Here is an 18,300-nt window from a genome sequence, read left to right on the forward strand (position 1 = left end):
AAGCGTATATTTTCAACAGTCCCATATTCTGCTAAACCTTTCTTTGAGCACGTGATCCGGAAGGGTAAATTATAATCCACAAGATTTCCAAATTCTAATCCTCTCACAAGTCCCACGTCACCAGCAAATAACGTGAAAGCCAGGACTGCATACCTTCTCTTTGAGTACCATACATTCATGTCCTGGGTCTACATTTTACAAAATTATTATTAATTTACTACCTAAAGTTATTTTTTTCTTATTTTTGTAAGTAATTGCAAAGTAGAAGGTTGAAGGAATCTAGGATATTTTTGCAAGCCTCCAGCTATTTTCTATATTAGTAAATTTTTAGGCTAAAAAATGACGAATTTTTAAATTCTAATATTATTGAAAAATTGATTTTAATTATTTTTTATACTTTAAATTTTTTTTAAGCAAAACTATTTTGGTAAAAGAAATTACAATACTTAAAAATTAATAGATCCTTTTGACATAACTTGACCGTGAATCCCCGAGACGTTTAAGTTTAGATAGAAGCTCTAAGCGATCGGGAACTTAAGTTCAGCATTAGCTGAAAAATGATAAATGTCTTGAGACTTGCAAATTCTAAAACAAAAAGGATCAAAGATTCAAATTTAGGGCACGGGCGCTCATCGGTTGAAATTTGAAATTAAATTTCTGGGTGTGTCTAAGAATTTTTCATTCTTCTGTGTGTAACCGGAAGTCCTTAAATAAGTACTTTTCATGGCCTTACAGTGCTATCACACTAGGATTTTCAGAACTTAAATTTAAATTCAATTGAGTCAATTGAGCATTATAAGATTTCTAGAATTTACTTGAAAATTCTCACAGGCAGGACACATTTTGCAAGAAATTTCCTCAATTTTAAATATTGCCGCGAGATTTTTAATTCTGAATGACTCCGGAAAATGTGTGATAGTACTTAAAATGTCTTATAAACTCTTTCGTCTCTTTTGGGATTCTGAGTACCCAAAGCAGCATATGAATATTCTGTGAAAAACAGTGTTTTTTAATTATTCAGAACTGATAAAAATCCGATTCTTGTGGATGATTGCAAACTATAAGGATATCCAAATGTAAGATATTTTTTGTATGACCTCAATTAATTCCTGACCTTAGATATTTTTGATTAAAAAATTATGAAATTGGCTTGCAGTATATGCTGCGGTCCGGAAAGAGATAAGTCACTTAACTGTTATTCAGAAGGCTCCCCAAAGCCAGAAGAAAGATTTGAAAGATTTGTTGAAGTCATATAAACAGAAGATTTCTTGGCACAATAATGGCTTTGGAGAAACTTAGTAATTTACTCCCGATATGCTTCACTCGCGTACAATTTTATCACTAAATTACTGTATTTATCTTATTTTTTGGTCACAAATAATAATTAATTACGAGTAAATAAATTTAAGAAGAACAATTTGGTTCAAAAAGATACTTGTTTATTTGCAATAAAATTGAAATTAATGACCAATTTTAGCATTTTAATATGCTGAATTCAAATTTAATTTGAGCAATCACATTTATGCTAATTTAGCATATTTAAACATGTTTTGGTGGGCCAAGTATTACTTTATATGAATAAATAAGCGAAAATTTATTAATTCAAATGATTTTTAATGCAAAATAACGCATAGGAACAATTCATCTGAAAATTAAATTGAATTTACAAATTGAAAAAAATCCTAGTGTGATAGCACGGTTATGACCTCTACACACTAGAGAAATTTATGTACATATTGAATAAAATTCCCTACGCTTGTGTAGGAAAAACACTTCAATATGGACATAAATTTCTCTAGTGTGTAGAGGCCATTAGACTTGCAAATTTCAACTGAAACTAAATGATCAAGGATTCAGATTTAGGACATTGGCACTCGTCAGATGGGATTCGAAATTGAATTCCTGAGTGTGTCTACGAATTTTCCATTCTTCTGTGTGTAGCCGAAAGTCCTTAAATAAGTACTTAGTAAAAATATTTTTCATGGCCTTAATTCAGACTACTCAATTAAGGACTTCTACAAAAGTCTTAAAAACTACTTAATGTTAAGGGCCTTGACAGACCTGGGGATTAGCCGAGAGACGGCTCAGCGTAAGTATATTCAAAATAGTGGTTAAACCTCATTACTTTAATTTTCCACTAAGCCATCTCTCGGCTTAAGTCGTAAGTGTGTCAATGGCATAAGGTTGTGTCACGACACGATGCTGAATTAGTTTCCCTATTCGATACAAAGCAGTGGCGTTATATCTTTCAAGTAAGGTAAGGTACTCTCTAGTCGGCCGTTTAACAAGTCGGCCACTATGTGTTCTTCAAGTCGGCCGGTGGAATTATTTATTCATATTATATAATTTTGCAATAATATTCCAGGAGTTTTATAACATCATAAGGTCAATAATTGTATAAATAACACAAATGACCGAGAATACAAATGAAATTATACACAAAACATTAAAAAAAATTATTAAAAGTCAGAGGATTCAAATTTACCTTAAGCAATATTGGTCATTTTTCAGCATATTTTAATGTTCTTTATAATATTCACGACATTTTTTCACAAAGAGTTATTCGATTTATTACCTGTACAGATTACTTTAGCAGTCAAATTTTGAGTCAAACCGCAAGTTGAGAACTTTAACTAACTCACTGTGCAATAAATTTATTTTCATTATTGATAAAAATATTAATTTTCTGTCTTAAATGTGAAGGTGTGAAATTTTAAAGCCATGTTCCTCAATTCGGCCGGCTAAATAAAAGAATAAAAAGAATTTTTCCCTTACAATTTTTTGTTTTCTTAAAATTACTATTCTTTAAAGGTTTTCTTTCTTTCTTTCTCAATATCCTTTTCTAGTCCGTAAAAACGTTACGGGCTTTTAAAATTTGAAAAATGGGTGGCCGACTAGAGGAACCCCAGGTGGCCGAGTAGAGAAACGCTTATATTGAAGTGGCCGAATTGAGGAACACTCTACATTTTTAAAACATTTTAATTTTTTAATAATCTAAAATTATTTTATCTCCAAATGAAGTGTACAATCAGATGGACAAAGATCTATACTACAACTTAGGGTGAAAATTTGATCAAAACAGGCAAATTAAATGTCCTTTTACATAAGTTTTTCATAAAACCCATCCTTAAGTGGCCGACATACAGCCCCTTACCTTAATTGGATGTTCGACAAAGTCCTTAAAATTAAGTCATTAAGTTAAAAACTTAGTAAATAACTTAATGAAGTTCTTAATGTGTTAATTGGGAAGCTCGTGAAAATCTATTTTTACTCTAAAAAAAATGTCTTGTTGAAAGGACATCGTCAAAAGATGTTGTTTACCAGTTTTATAAAACTTTTTCTCACATTTTATATGGAAAAACATACTTTTGACAAACTTTTCACAAGATCGAGTTATGCGAGTTATGGCTGCCAATTTGACAAAACTTTTCCAAATTCTGTATAAAAGAGCATGCTTTCCCCAAACTTTTCTTGTTAATTTGACAAGAAATTTTTTTCTGTGTCGTTATTTTCTGCAGCAAGCACTATGCAGAGTCGTTTTATATTTTACCCGCCAAAATATCAATTTAGGCGGTATTTCGATTATTAATCGATTAAGTGTAACCACGTAATTCAAGACATATTCCAAAATGAGCGACGGTTGGTGTCTTTGATATAAAGTCGCTGAGTCCGCTGAGTTGTTGCCTATTGAGCACTCTCAGTTCTCAGTCACTGTCAAAATTTGTTTGTTTTGATTAGGATTTTCTTAGGAAATTATTGTTTTTTCTAAAGAAAATTCATCAAAAATCTCTATGGCAGATCGTCTAACGCAACTACAAGATACTATCAATCTCGTGAGTGTCAAAAACCATTCAAAACCCAGGAAAATAAATCCTAAGAATAATTTTTTTAGCAAGCGGACAATTTTTGCAATAGCATCGGAATTCTTCAGCAGTATGCGCCCCCAAGTCGCTTTTCCGGCTCTCAGACGCCTCAGCAAAATCAACAAGAGGACTATGCTCAGCTCTTCTCCACATTGATCAGTCGCTGTGCCAAAGATATCGACACCCTCATTGAATCCCTGCCAAATGAAGATTCTGGTCCGGAACTTCAGGTACAGAGCCTAAAGAGGCTGGAAGTGGAGAATCAAGACGCAGCTGAACGTCTCGAAGAAGTGGTTAAACGAGGTGAAGCCCTCCTGGAGAAAATCCAATCGGCTCTGAGTGATATAGCCCAAGCACAACTCGATATGCAACACTGAAGCACCCCAGCCAGGAATCCATTAAAATGCTCTCCCAATCATCTCGAGGGCGATTTTATTAATTCACTGACTCTGTCTCTCAAGGAATAAATTATTTTACAAGCATGATCCTAATAAAAAGACAAGTTTTTTTTTACATAATGCTGAATTTAGTTATTCTATTGATACCCTTCTTTTCGTTAACGTTTTAAAAGTTACAACTTTTTACATAATCTTCAAACATCTTTTTTTCAGTGTCGACGAAAAATTATTATTTCATTATTAAGAATGAAACAGAAGAATTCTCGTTCAGGATTTCAACTTACAAATTAAAGGATCATTAGGTGAATGAACTAAAAAAATATTCCTATTTGCTCTCTTAAAAAATATTAAACTTATCTTAATATTCTTTTACACAAAAAATTTATCCTACATATTTTTTTCAAAAAGAAAAACAGAACTCTGCAATTATAGAAAAGAGACTTTAAATTGGGAGAAAAAAATCGGAAAGATGAGAAAACGATTCACAACGGCAAAACGAAATCTTCCCATCTGCAGCTCCATAGGCGGCGGTGCCTCTCTCCTGCCACTTAATTGAGAGTACCACGGCATCCCTGAGCCCCACAGAGACATGGAATTTTTTCATCCTCCAGCGGAAATTTGTAATCATACGTGATCTCCTCGTTGATCCCAATGGGCTGTTTCGAATAGATGACAATCTTCTTCTCTGACTCTATTGTGATCACTTTGGCATAGCAATTGGGCTGCAAATAAAAATTTTTCAAATAAAGGATTTTTTTTTTAATTTTAATTATTGTGATACACTCATTGAAGGGTTTTTTTGGAGGGTTCTCCCAATTTTTTTCTCACGAATTTTTCAATTAATTATGTTATAATGATTTCCACGAAGAAATCAAGATAATCCCTCAATTTTGAGTAACATATTTATTTATCCTTCCCCCAAAGGATAATAATTTAGTAGAATTTTTGAACTAAAGATTTTCCGAAAAAATTATATCACTCTGTTCGTCCGTCAATGGCCTAAAAATCTCACACGGCTGTATGTATGTATATACGGACTTCAGACCTAAGGCTTAGTTAGAGCATAGACATTTGGCCTAACTTCTCGAATTCTTATTAGTTAAGATTTTTTTTTAAGAAAACTGATTTAGGATTCGATTATTAAGGACAGATAATGATTTATTAGATCCTGAAAATCCCATAAAATTGGTTACCATTTAGGATTTTGATACCTTGGGGAACTGGACTAGGGTAAATGTCCTAATTCAAAACCATTTCCAGATGTTTTAAATTTAACAGAAGATTCAACACATTAAGTTCATATTTCTCTGAAGAGAATTACATAAATTTGCTGCTTCACTCTTCTAGAATGTTACTGTTTAGTGAAAATTCTTTAGATATAAATTTAAAAACTTCTTAAATACAAGAAAAATACGCAAGTGTAAAATTCTTCAATTGGAAACATATTAATCCAAATGGAGACAAGGGAAAGTTTCTAATTGGAGACAAACAGTGTAAGTGAAACCGCTTATTCTTATTTCCGGTCTTTTCTCCTTTCCCATCAAAAATAATAGGAAAATCTCTCCAAAAAAATCATATTTCCGGGGTTTCCTATTGAAGCATTTGCAGACACTTCAGAAAAATCCTTTTTGTTCACGAAATAGGTAATTACTTCATTTGAAAACTTCACGTACTGTTAACAATAAAGAATAGCACTTAATTTAACTAAAATTAGCCAAAAATATGACATTAAATGTTAAACAAAACGAATAAACAACAGTTCATTGGAAAACATGGACGATCGATTCAAAATTCGATGGTAAAAAGGTAGGGGGAGGCTTTGAACTTTCGCACACAAAAATGATGTTCAAGTTCAATGATTTTTTCTGACTACCATGCAAACCGTATGGATTCTCCAACTATGCCAAAAAAATGTCTTACTTATAAGGTTCATAATCCCACCAAACAAAATCCCAGGAAATCCTTAGATTTTCCTCCAGAGGAAAATGAAAATTTAATGGCGATTTGTCCGATAGATGAATCAAGTTTCTATTATCCTCTGAGAGCAAAATTAACTAAATAATGAATATGTGGTATAGAAAATATATAAATATAATTATTTAATACTGTATTTATTGTGAAAACAATGACGTTTCCATTTGGAGTAGCGAAAAATTTCCATTTAGAGCAGGTTTTGATTTAGCCTAATTTACCCTAAACCTCTTGTCAGAAGACAGCTTTAAGCAGTTTTCAGAAGATTATAGGTTTAGCACAGTGGCTTCAAATTTCAGGCAACTTGACAGGAACTTGTTTAGCAAAGTTTCTAAAGGTCTCAAAATCTTAAATAACAAGTAATTTTGCTAGTCACTCAGAATATAATGCATCATTTACCCTTAGTATATCCAATCATAAGGGCAGAATCACATTGACAGTAAAATGCTCACCGTCACCGTCAAAGCCCTCACCGTATTTCGTTGATTTACGCATTTTCATTGCAATTCTTACACAAATTTTCCATTACGATATTACCTTGTCTCATACTCGGTGGCCCTAGCTGGAAATAGTATAAGAAAATTGAATAAATAAAGCGAAAATGCGATAAACGGTAAGCAAAACATATACTGTAGGATTTTTTTGCTACAGTTTTTCGTACAGTTTTATTGCTCACCGTTTATCGCATTTTCGCTTTATTTATTCAATTTTCTTATACTATTTTCACCTAGGGCCACCGAGTATGAGACAAGGAATGGAAAATTTGCGTAAGAATTGCAATGAAAATGCGTAAATTAACGAAATACGGTGAGGGGTTTGACGGTGACGGTGAGCATTTTACTGTCAATGTGATTCTGCCCTAAGTCAAAATTTTCCAAAAAAAATCATGAGTGAATAAAAATTAGAAAATTTAGGCCATATGGCTAAATGCCAGGCCCAAATAGACTCAGACTAATTTTCGAAAATATTTAGTCTGAAAAAATGAGCAATATGAGAGAGTGGGGCAAAAAGTCACAAAACGGATATTTTGTTTTTTTACAAGCTACACGAGAGCCCTAGAAATTTCTAATTAGCGAAATTTTACAGGAAATTTACCGCTTTACAACTTTGTGACACACATTTTGCTCTATTTTGTAAGGAAATACATTTATGGAGTCGTTTGCTTTAAAGTAATTTTGTGACCATTCTCAAAAAATGCTGGAGCAAATTGTACCAGGCATGGGGTATAAACACATTTTGATTTGCTTGGGCTTCCGCAAATTTGAAAAAAAAAACCTAGATGACATATTTTCATAGGAAATTTATTCCTCTACTACACCTTTGTAGAACACCGTAAAGTTGGCCATTCGCGAGTTGTTCGGATTATATTATGAGGGATCGATATGAACTTTGTCACACGAAAATCTTCTTGACTGAAGTATATTCTTAAAACGAAAACACTTAAGCATATACTTCAGTCGAGATGAAATTTTACATCGAAAAAGAGTAATAATTACATCGATATCCGACGAATTAATTCAACTCACACGAAGAGTTGTTACAACTCTATTTACTAAATTTTACAACGAAAAAGAGTAACAATTACATCGATATTCGTAGAGTTAATTCAACTCTGCCATAGAGTTGTTTTAACATTTTAGGTTTTTTTTCTTAATGATTGCTATTTAAGATTTTGAGACCTTCGGAAACTAGGCTAAACTTCTAGCCTGAAGACGGTCTTACTCATAATCTTTTGAAATCTTCTAAAATTGGATTTGTTTATCAAATTTTCCGAATTTTCGCCCCAAAACCCGAAAACCCAAAAACCAAAAAAACCCCATAAAATAAATGAACTGTACTCACATTGCAGCTGTGATTGATGAATCTTGCGAGATTTCCACATTTTGTAGCATCAATGATCGTCTCCAGATCAATGCGGAAGAGGTAGCTACTACCAATACCAATGGCCTCGTACTTATTCTCCCTCAAATCCGCTACAACAGGTCTGACCATCTGTCCCACATACTCAATCACCATCTCATCCGCTGCAATGGGTTCCAGTGCAAACAGTCCCCAATCGTGAATTTGTGACTTTGCGAATCTCAGATGTTTCTTGCGGAATTTCAACTGATTGAATTTCAGCAATTCCGATTCTGTACTGGCACCGAAAGCTGTCAGCAGACGTCTCTGATTGGATCTTGCCTCCCTCGAGATTCCCTGCATTTTGGCCACTAGCACTTTGCTGGCTGTCTCTCCAATGGCACCACCACCTGCACCACCTTCTGCTTTTATATGTGTCATCTTGTGCTTCTGCTTCTCGCGCACATCAACTTTGTAGTAGCCCTCTGTACGTGCTGATCCTGTCACATGAGGCTTCAGATCATCCACATCGCGTTTTCGCTTCTTAGCCGGTGTTGCTGGCATCCAATTTCTATCTGTTACACAATGCTCAACCCAATGAGTTGCATTGAGCCAGCAACTATTTGCGTCATCTTGTAGGAGAGCTTCATAGCTCCGCCGGAGATATTCACTATCTTCGGCATCGATGCCCTTCATGAGGAATTCATACAGCACCAGGAGTTCTCCGTGGGTATCTCTTTTGGCGTACTTCATCTGTGGCACAAATGGCGTGGTTTTTACTTGTTTCTCCGGTTGCTTCTTCACTGGCTCCTTCTTGGTCTTGGCCGTTGTTGTGTCTTTCTTAGCCTTGACTGGAGGAGCTGCAGGTTTCTGTTGCTGTGCTGAAGATTGAGTCACAGGAGTGATATCTGGAGCGGTACTTGTGGTATATCCATGATCATGTGCCAAGATCTGCGAAGTGACTTTGACAGCATTGGCCGTTGCTTGTTGCTGTGCTGACGATGGCGATGAAGATGATGGTGATGCTGACGGTGGAAGTGAATAACAATGATCAAGTGCCACTTGACTCGCTTGACTGGTCTGACTTGAGCTCCCATCTGACATTGTGGGTGAATACTTTGGCTCTGGTGGCTTCTCAACTGATGATGCATCAGTAACAGTAGCCTTAGGTTCCTCCTTAGACACCTCTTCCTGATCTTTCACAAACTTCTCAAATGACTGAATATATCCATTGACATCCTTCGAAGCTTTCTTCTTCTTCGGCGGCTCCTTGGTGGCTGTATCTTCTGTCATTGGTTTCTTACGTTTCTTCTCTGTTGTCTCAACAACTTTATCCTTGGCCATAAACTTACTCAGAGGATCAAGATTGTCAAATAACTTGGCGCCTGGAGTTGGTGGAGGTTTTGTGAGAATTGGCGTTTCGGGATCCATTGGACTAAATGGAACAGGTGGCATGGATTCTTCAATAGCCTTCTCAGGAGGTTTCTCTTCCACCTTTTTATCCACCTTCTTTTCAGCAGCTTCTTCTTCACGCTTCCGTCTCTGTTCTTCCTCAAATTCCCTCTCTATTTGCTCCATATACTCTGTATTACGTCTCCTCTTCTCTTGATACTCCCTCTCTTCCTCGGAATCACTGTACAATCTGTCCAAATTCAACACAGATACCTTCTTCGACGGCTCTGCAACTGCTGCTACTCCAACGGTTGATGATTTCTCTTCATGCTGTTCTTCTGTTCCTGGAGTTCGAGGTACTTTGGAATCTTCCTGATCTTTCTCCTTTTCCTTCTCCTGGGTCACAATAATTGTAGATTTTTTCTCTACCGGAGACTTTCTTCCTTTTTTCCTCTTCACAACTTCCGTCTCTGTTTCATCTTCTGTCTCCGTATCTGAGTAGACACCCTTCATCTTTCCACTTCCAATACGTCCTGCCACTGATTCCACTACCTTTGTCGGTGTTATATCCTCATCATCTGTGTCAAAGTCCGAATAGATCCTCTTGTCATTGTCCCTCTTCTGCGGTACACGCCTCTCATTCATCAATTCCGATCCCGAACTGTACACTGTACTCGTGTCAGATTCACTGCCACTACTCCTATCTTCGCTGGAGGTTGTGAAGAAGCTTGATGTACTACCCTTACGCTTCCTTACACGTTGTTGATGATGCACCGGACGACTATATGAGATCTTCGATTTATGCTGCTGTACATCTTCCTTCTCCGAATCTGATCCCTGTACCATCTCTTCCTGATCACTGAGATGCCTTCTGCTGTCTTCATCATCATGTCGCACCGGAGATGGTTTCTTGCGTCTAAAACTGGGCATCTTTGGAATAGTAGCTCTCAAGCCTAGGCCAAAGTTACCCGTATAGTTGCTCAAATCGAGGTTCTCAATGTTATTATTCAACAATTGATTGATATCAGGAGCCTTCTTCTCCGTACGAATCTGATTTGCCTCACCAAGGGGCCTAATCCCACTACTATCATGCACTTTAGCTGTTTTCTTGCGTTCCTGCTCATCCCACCATGTTTCAAAACGCTTATATGCTGTATTCTCAATCATTTTCTTATTGAAATCCTTCTTCAAAATCTGCTTCAATTCAGCCGTTACCTGATCCACCACAGCAGATATTGTACCTGCATGTGGATCACCAGAATTCTTAGGTGGTTCCGGTTGAATTTCCTGCCTCATGTGATAGTAACTCGATGCAGGATTCATCATAAAGCCCGAAATATAGGGATTCATGTAGTGATAGGAATCATATTCGGACGAATAGTGATAGTAGGGATTTGTACCAGCTGGATAGAGATAAGTTGACGACGGATGAAATTCATGCTTGACCACAAGGGACACTGAATCTTGAGCAAGTGGAGGATCTTCATCAATTTTTGCCTCAGTAGACGACAATGATGACAATGACATCTGATCATCATCCCTCTCAATTTTATCCGGTGGCAGAGGACTATACGTTCCCTTCTCAAGAAGTACCTCATCGTCACTGGACGATATATCACTGGCACCCTCATCCAGTGCCAACTTCTTTGCTGCCTTCTCCATCTTTCGCAACAGTTTCCGTGACAAAATCCTGGCCTCCTGATAAGCTTCCAGGGACAAAAAGGGACTCGGTGGTGTTCCAGGTGGACTCAGAGAATTCTCTCGACAATTCCCACTTTCCACCTTGACCTCCTCTGCAATCTGCTCACTAATTTCACCCTCTTCCTTCACCTTTCCACCCTCAGTCTCACTATCACTGCTGTCAAACTGAAGAAATGGTGGAGCCGCCTTATCCTTGAACATCATGGCAATTCGAGTATCGAGATCGAGATTGGAGTTTTCTTCATTGTCAACCGCTGCTGCCGCTACGGGTTCAGGTTCACGTTGTTTCTCTTCCTTATTCTTCCTCTTTGGCTTCTCCTCCGGCGGTGGTGGTGCTGGTGCCAATTCAGCATCCCAATCCTCCTCCTCAGGTGGCGGTGGTGCTGCATGTGGTGCCGCTGTCCAGGGAATCCCAGTATGCCATACTGGCGTTGCAACCGTTGCATACTGTTCATAGGCATGAGGCTGAGATGCTGAGGCATAAGCCGTAGCCGAGTAGGAATACATTGAATCATAGTGACTACTCATGTAACCCGAATGATTGCCATACATCAACTCAGTGGAGGACATTGATGTACCATAGCCATCGATAGACACGGAATATTCTCTCTCTGATCGGCTACTGTAGCCATATTTGTCAATGCTGGTACTCCTCTGTCGTTCCCGATGTCGTCGACTCTTACTCTTTCGCTCCACTCTATCTCGGTGATGTTCATGCTCATGTAGATCACGTTCTCTCTCACGCTCATACTCACGCTCCCTATCCCTTCTCTCTCTCTCCCGATCACTCTTGTGATGATATCTATGGTGCTTCCGCTCCTTCTCCCACCGCCTACTATCCTTCTTATCGCTGTACTTGTCCTTCTCGCGCCTGCAACAACAATATCATAACATCAATCAAAGCCTTTCTCTCCGGCAACCCCCCACATTTAGGATAAGTGTACCAAATTTCGGCCAGCTTGCAATTCCGGCCACATTTCTTATTCCTTTAATTTCCATTAATTTTTAGTTTTTGCGTACTCTAGAGATTATACAATGCAAAAAATAACAAAAAATATCGCTTCGGCGAGCAAGATGATCTGAAAAACGCATTGGAAGAATTCCAAAAGGACAAGGAACTACAGTGAAAATGAATGAACAAGGAACTACAGTAGACTCTCGCTAATTCGACTCTTTTAAGATCGGGCTACTTTATAAGTCGGGCGGCAGTTAAATTCGAAAAAAGTTTGTTGTCATTTTTCAAGTTCGATTACGATTATCAAAAATGAAGCAAATATGCTCAAATTTGTCATTATTTCACCGAAAAAAATTTGTATGGTATTTTCTACAAATCGTGTCTTTAAATTCTACTGCCCCAAAAGATAGTAGAAAATACCATCCTCCATAGAAACTTTCCTTTAGAATCTACTATCTTCACATTTTAAAATTTACTATCCTATGGATAGTAAATTCTAATAGTCGGATGGTAAAATCTACTATCCTCCTTTAGATCTTACCTTGACTACTCTTAGATTCTAATATCCGGATAGTAGATTTTACTGGCCGCATATTAGATGTTAGAGTTTAACTGGAAGACAATAAATTTTACCGGAGGATAGTAATTTGGATTGAAATTACTATCCAAGTCAGTAAAATTTGCCATCCTGTTGTTAGAATGTCATTTTGGAATATCGTTGATGCCAATGCAACGTGTCCCGATATGCTTTGCATACATTATAGGAATTCGTGGTGCAGCTGGAAGACGCTCGACTGTCATCACAAAGGTCGCGTGTTCAAATCTCGGCGCAGTCGTCAATTTTCACGCACCAAAATGGTTTGAAATACAAAGAATGTCATCCAAGAAAGGTCCCAAGCCCTCAAACAATGGCCAAAAATCAATGAAAATAAGGAAAAATAAATTTTTCATTCTAATATCTGGCTAGTAAAATTTACTATCCTGCCAGTAAAATTTACCATCCGGCTAGTAAAATCTAATATCCGAGGATATTAGAATTTACCATTCGGCTATTAGAATTTACTATCCATGCAATAGATTCTACAATTTTTGACAGACCAATTTAATATAGCGTTTGCTGGGTGACTTTTTTACTATCCAGCCATTAGAATCTTGTATGGAGGATGGTAAATTTTACCATCCACATTTTTCTCGGTGTTGTCTTAGCTTTGATGTGATTTTGCATTATTAAGAAATTTTCATGAAATTTATAATAGCAATGAGCATATAAACTCAATATAAGTATGCAGATGAATATTTCATTTCAAACTTGAGTCTTTGGCGCTTGCATGCAACTATGGCGAAATTTAGCACATATACCCTATCCATTTTTTTTTTGAACTTATAAGAACTGTGATACTTTCATTCTTGTCTAGGATAACTTTGGGTTTAGAAAGGAAAAAAATATGGCCTCTAGAAACAAGATACTGTGGAAATATCCTTACAAGTATTCCTTTTGGTCAAGAAACTTCGAAAAATGTTGTGTCCAAAATAGTACCCAAAGCAATATTTATATTTGTTTTAATTTTCAAATATAAAAAAAAACAATTTTTTTTAGAGAAAACCGAGACTATAAACTACCCTTCAATGTTTGCAAAAATATTCCTGAAAAGGAAGTGATAAAAAACTAATTCGTAATAAAAATATAGCATTTAAAATAAGCTGCGGAAATGATATTTACACGCAAACTGTCCTGAATTTGGAACAATTCCCTTAAACCCAGCAATAAACCAATAAATTACGCTTAAAATTCAATTGTATTAAGTCCTAAGGTCGAAGGAACACCTCTTCGACAGGGAACCCCTATTGACACTTTTGTCAAAATGATTAAATTTAAACTGGTAAAATACAAGTAATATGATATTTTTTTGTAATGTACCTTTTCTTACAAAAAGAATATAGGTGTTCAAATTTCATATCCTTAATCGGTAGTGAAAGTCTCAATAAGTATGGCATGACAAATTCTTAAAGTGTCAATAAGTGTTCCTTTTCATCCTACTTTTTATTTCTCGAACTCAAAGAAAGAGCAGTTATATAATCCACATTTTGTTCAACTTGTGACACAACTAGAAGCTAAACGGTGAAAGATATCAACTTTCAGTTTTCGACGACCCCCCCCCCTATAATTCAGCATTATCTAGGACAGTCTTTTTTCCTTTCTCCCACACCCTTCAATCCCTCCAAAGCCATGTTTTTCTTAGTTTCTTTCAAAAAGGGCTCCTAGATTTTTTTTTCATTTTCGTATATGTTTTTGAGATTTAATCAAGGTGAATATTTCGTTCTTAGATAAACCTATGTTCGAAAAGCATTTCTATATTGAATTTTCAAAGGTCAAAGTTTAACCATTTTGACGGGTCTACTTCTAAACCGATTTTATTAGATTTGGAGTTTTTTGAAAAATCTTGAAATTTCCAACCCGACTGCATCGAACTCAATCAGTAATGAATCGATAATATACCCGTAAATGAAATACCTTTCTCGGATTTACTTTTTATTTGTCCGCATGCTTGCTAATCATTCTAAAATATTCTAAAATATGCTTTTCTTATGCACTTTTTATTATTTCGGAAAGATTTTTTTTAAATTTATAATCAATTTAATTGGCAATAAACCAGTAAGTACCTAAAAACCGTGCGAAAAGATAATACACGGAGAGTTCTTTCTCGTGAGCTCGAGCACTCCGTAAATACCGTTGCATCATTACTAATAATGGTTTTTCAGGTTAAAAAACACTAAAGAGCGCATTATTAAGCGAATGGGGTCATGTTTGGGGTCGTTGGAAAGGTCTTGGAATTTCCTATAAAACTGAACCGGTTCTAATCGATTCTAAACCGGTTCATAGCCGATAACTAATTTTAATCCGAAAATCAATTCTATTTACTTTTAAATCAATTTTGGAGGATCTTTTGAATGATTTATGAACCAGTTGAAATCGGTTAAGAACCTTTAAATGGTAAATGATGCGAAAGTACTTTTAAGGCATAGCATCTAAGTCACAAGTTCGAGCATTTCGCAAAACCTGGGACGCTTTGCCACCCATCTTTTCTTTTCAATTCCAGAAACTATTTTGTTTTGCTGGACAAAAGTAAAACAAACTATACAGTCACTTAAAAAAAAACACGCAAAAGATAACACAGTTACTGTAAACACATTAGGCTAAACGCTGCCGCGATCGCAAGTATCGATTGAAATTTAAGAAAAAAATAATAATAATAATAATAAATTTTAGTTTAACATTTGTAAACCTTTTTTTTGTTTTCACATTTGTTTGAATGTAAAGCATTCAAACTAAAATGCAATTACTGGTTAACTGATAGAGTTGCCTTGCTTTATATTCCGAAGCACAGCTTTTTTATTACGAAGAATTTGTACGGAAAGGATACGGTTTGAGTTTTCCACTGTTCACAAAATTAATATTCCCCCTAAATCATTTTTTTTTAAATAAATATTAAACCCTAATAAAATTTCTTCTAATTGAAATTTCTTCTGAAAAATTATTATAAATTATAAAAAAAATTGTATGAAATATTACAGATCGAAATTGCAGTTTTGCGCCTATTTTTGCTTCCTGCTGAAACTAAGAAAAGGGGTCTCAGTCAATATCCAGAAGACTTAAAATTCCGAAAGCCAAAATTCGAAATTCAGAATTTTGGCTTTCAGGATTTCTGCGTTCGCATTTTGGCACTTTCGTGAGTTTGACGTCCGTAATTTGCGTTTTTGGGATATTGGCTGTTCAGGATTTTGCCCCAATCTGGATTTTAGCTTTCAAAATTTTGAAAGTTGAGTTATTATGAAGCTTGGACACTACTAACAATTTTTATCTCATACAACACACCTTTTTCTATTTATCCGAGACACTTTCCTTTTCCTTAAACCAAAAATTTGCTCCATATAAACAGTAAATTGGACAAATAATTTGCCATAGAACTCTCAAAAATATGTAGGGTAACTATGCCAAATTTTGGCATAGTTGCGTGCAAGCGCCAAAGTCTCAAGTTTGAAATGTAATATTTTTAATACACATTGATTTTTTTATTCATTCTTTTTAAGAAGTGTTGCTTGGGACTTTATACGCAGTTTATCATCTTCATTTTCAGTCAAATTAATTCATTATTCCATTTTAAAATAAATAAAAATGTAGACACAGCTTTGGTGGCCAATTTCGGCCACCTTCATTCTTAAAGTTCTTTGCCTTCCCAGAATTTTTCCTGTGTCTTATTCGGATTATCTCTTGTGTCGAAACGACATTTTTGTTATGTTTTTGCATTGTATGATCTCTGGAGTACGCAAAAACTAAAATTCATCGAAATTCGTGGAACAAAAAGTGGCCGAAATTGCAAGCCGGCCGGAATTTGGAACACTTACCCTATCTGAACTTTTCTCATGAAGAGTTTGCATAGACAATAATGAAAAGTCTAAAATTTGAAATTGCAACTCACCTATCACTCTCATAGTCCCGGCTATGAGAAGAGTAGTGCTCATACTCGCGGCTTTTCTCCTTGTGGTGTCCATCCATGCTGTTAGTCTCGATATCCCAATCTCCATGGATGTCTGATCTTGTGTTCTCGTCCATGGATGGCACAGTTGAGGGTGCTGAAGGGATTGATGTGGGCTTTTTCTCACTTGTAGCATTCTCAAGTAACTTTTTGCACTCATCACCGAAGGCATCGTGAAAGACACTCAAGACCTACGCGAAAAAAGTGCAATGTAGCAAATTTTCCTGGAACAAAAGAGGGGCTCATGTGGAAAATCTCACCTTTCCCATCACAGATGTCCCATTGAGGCGATCAATGCACGTCCGGGCAGATTTGACACTCTCAAAGACAATTCTGGCCAAGCCTAAATGTTTATTGGTCACAGGATGGTAGTAGATGTGCATCTCATCCGTTGGACCACATTTACTTATCATTTCCGCCAGGAAAGTCTTATCAATGTTGTCATTGAGATTTGTTATAGTTATTTCCACCGGTGGTGGCTCTCCCACGTAGTTCTGATCGATCCGGAACCTGTAACCATGACAAAAACAAACTCCCTTGTTTACGCTTCCCTGAAAATACCAAGAAGTCAATGAAATGTACCGTGGCACGGGCAAATCGAGTGCCTCCAGCCGTGCCCGAAGTCTTGCCAGGGGATTCCGTGGATCCCGAAGGACAATGGGAGGATGCGATGTATCTCCCGGAACAACTCCATCATATCGATAGACCTTAGTGGCTCCTTTCTGAAGGAACGGATCCACCAGCAATTTGTAGTTTCGTGGGGCCTTGTGACCTGGTGGGGCTCCGCATTTCTCGATTGCGCCATTCATTTTTCCTGAAATTGTAAACATAACCTCTAAATTGTTTTGACATCCAAATCAGACAAAAAGCCTAAAAACATGAAATATCCATTTCTACTGACTCTCTGACAAATATTACCTCAATTAAGAGTGATTTTCTTTTCCTGGGAGGGCGAGAGATGACAAAAATTCATCTAATATTGCCAGACCCCTCTGCCAACCACCAAAACGATTCCCTGCTCATTCACTGTGTAGCCTTGGGGAAACTTCCATATCCATCCCAAACTCTATCACCCAGAGACTAGTTCAGTGGAGAAAATTCAGTAAAAATCCCGATTTTCTTGATGTTTTCGTCAATTATATCAAAAGACAATAATCACACAACTCGCCTCTTGGCTCACTCGATTGCCAATGAGACAAGCAAGCAGAGCAAGCGAGACGGGAAAGCAACATGGAAGACATATGAAAAAAAAAATCCTCGCACAAGAGGAAAAGCCTCTTTTCAGCCAAAACCCAGTGCATTTCAGTGAATTTAGCAACTGCAACTCTTCCTTGATCCCTCCAGCTACTCTTTTCATAGTTGAAATGCAAACGATATGAGAAAAATTAAAATAATTCAGAAGATTTTCCGCAGCTGTCTCCATTTTTTGCGTGACGAAATTAAACTCCCCGGCTGACATGTCGATTTTTCTTTCATTCGCGTATGCAATGGGGTAATGCATACTCATGCTCGGTATGCAAGGACTTTGAGATAAATGTTTTTAACTCTTTCGTCTCCTTTGGGACTCTGGGTACCCATGGAAAAAAGAATTTGTTTGGACTATTTAGAATCGATAAAAATCCGATTCTTATGGATGATTATAAACT

At 36.6% G+C, this 18,300-nt stretch overlaps 2 protein-coding genes across 2 annotated transcripts; one reads left to right on the forward strand and one right to left on the reverse strand.

Annotated features, from left to right (window-relative positions):
* Positions 1 to 3,708: 3,708 nt before the first annotated feature.
* Positions 3,709 to 4,381, forward strand: LOC129810307 (mediator of RNA polymerase II transcription subunit 21). The gene is made up of 2 exons (XM_055860680.1): positions 3,709 to 3,833; positions 3,893 to 4,381. Exons 1-2 carry the CDS (start codon positions 3,792 to 3,794, stop codon positions 4,238 to 4,240), a joined length of 390 nt encoding a protein of 129 aa, XP_055716655.1. The 5' UTR covers positions 3,709 to 3,791; the 3' UTR covers positions 4,241 to 4,381.
* On the reverse strand, positions 4,279 to 18,104 carry LOC129810262 (histone-lysine N-methyltransferase SETD1). The gene is made up of 6 exons (XM_055860608.1): positions 17,573 to 18,104; positions 17,237 to 17,468; positions 16,915 to 17,164; positions 16,598 to 16,845; positions 8,075 to 12,035; positions 4,279 to 4,983 (listed from the first exon to the last, which is right to left on the reverse strand). The coding sequence occupies exons 2-6, from the start codon at positions 17,461 to 17,463 to the stop codon at positions 4,810 to 4,812; spliced, it is 4,860 nt and encodes a 1,619-aa protein (XP_055716583.1). The 5' UTR covers positions 17,464 to 17,468; positions 17,573 to 18,104; the 3' UTR covers positions 4,279 to 4,809.
* Between the last annotated feature and the right edge of the window lie 196 nt (positions 18,105 to 18,300).

Source organism: Phlebotomus papatasi, chromosome 1, assembly GCF_024763615.1.
Source record: "Phlebotomus papatasi isolate M1 chromosome 1, Ppap_2.1, whole genome shotgun sequence".
Taxonomy (NCBI): Eukaryota; Metazoa; Arthropoda; class Insecta; order Diptera; family Psychodidae; genus Phlebotomus; species Phlebotomus papatasi.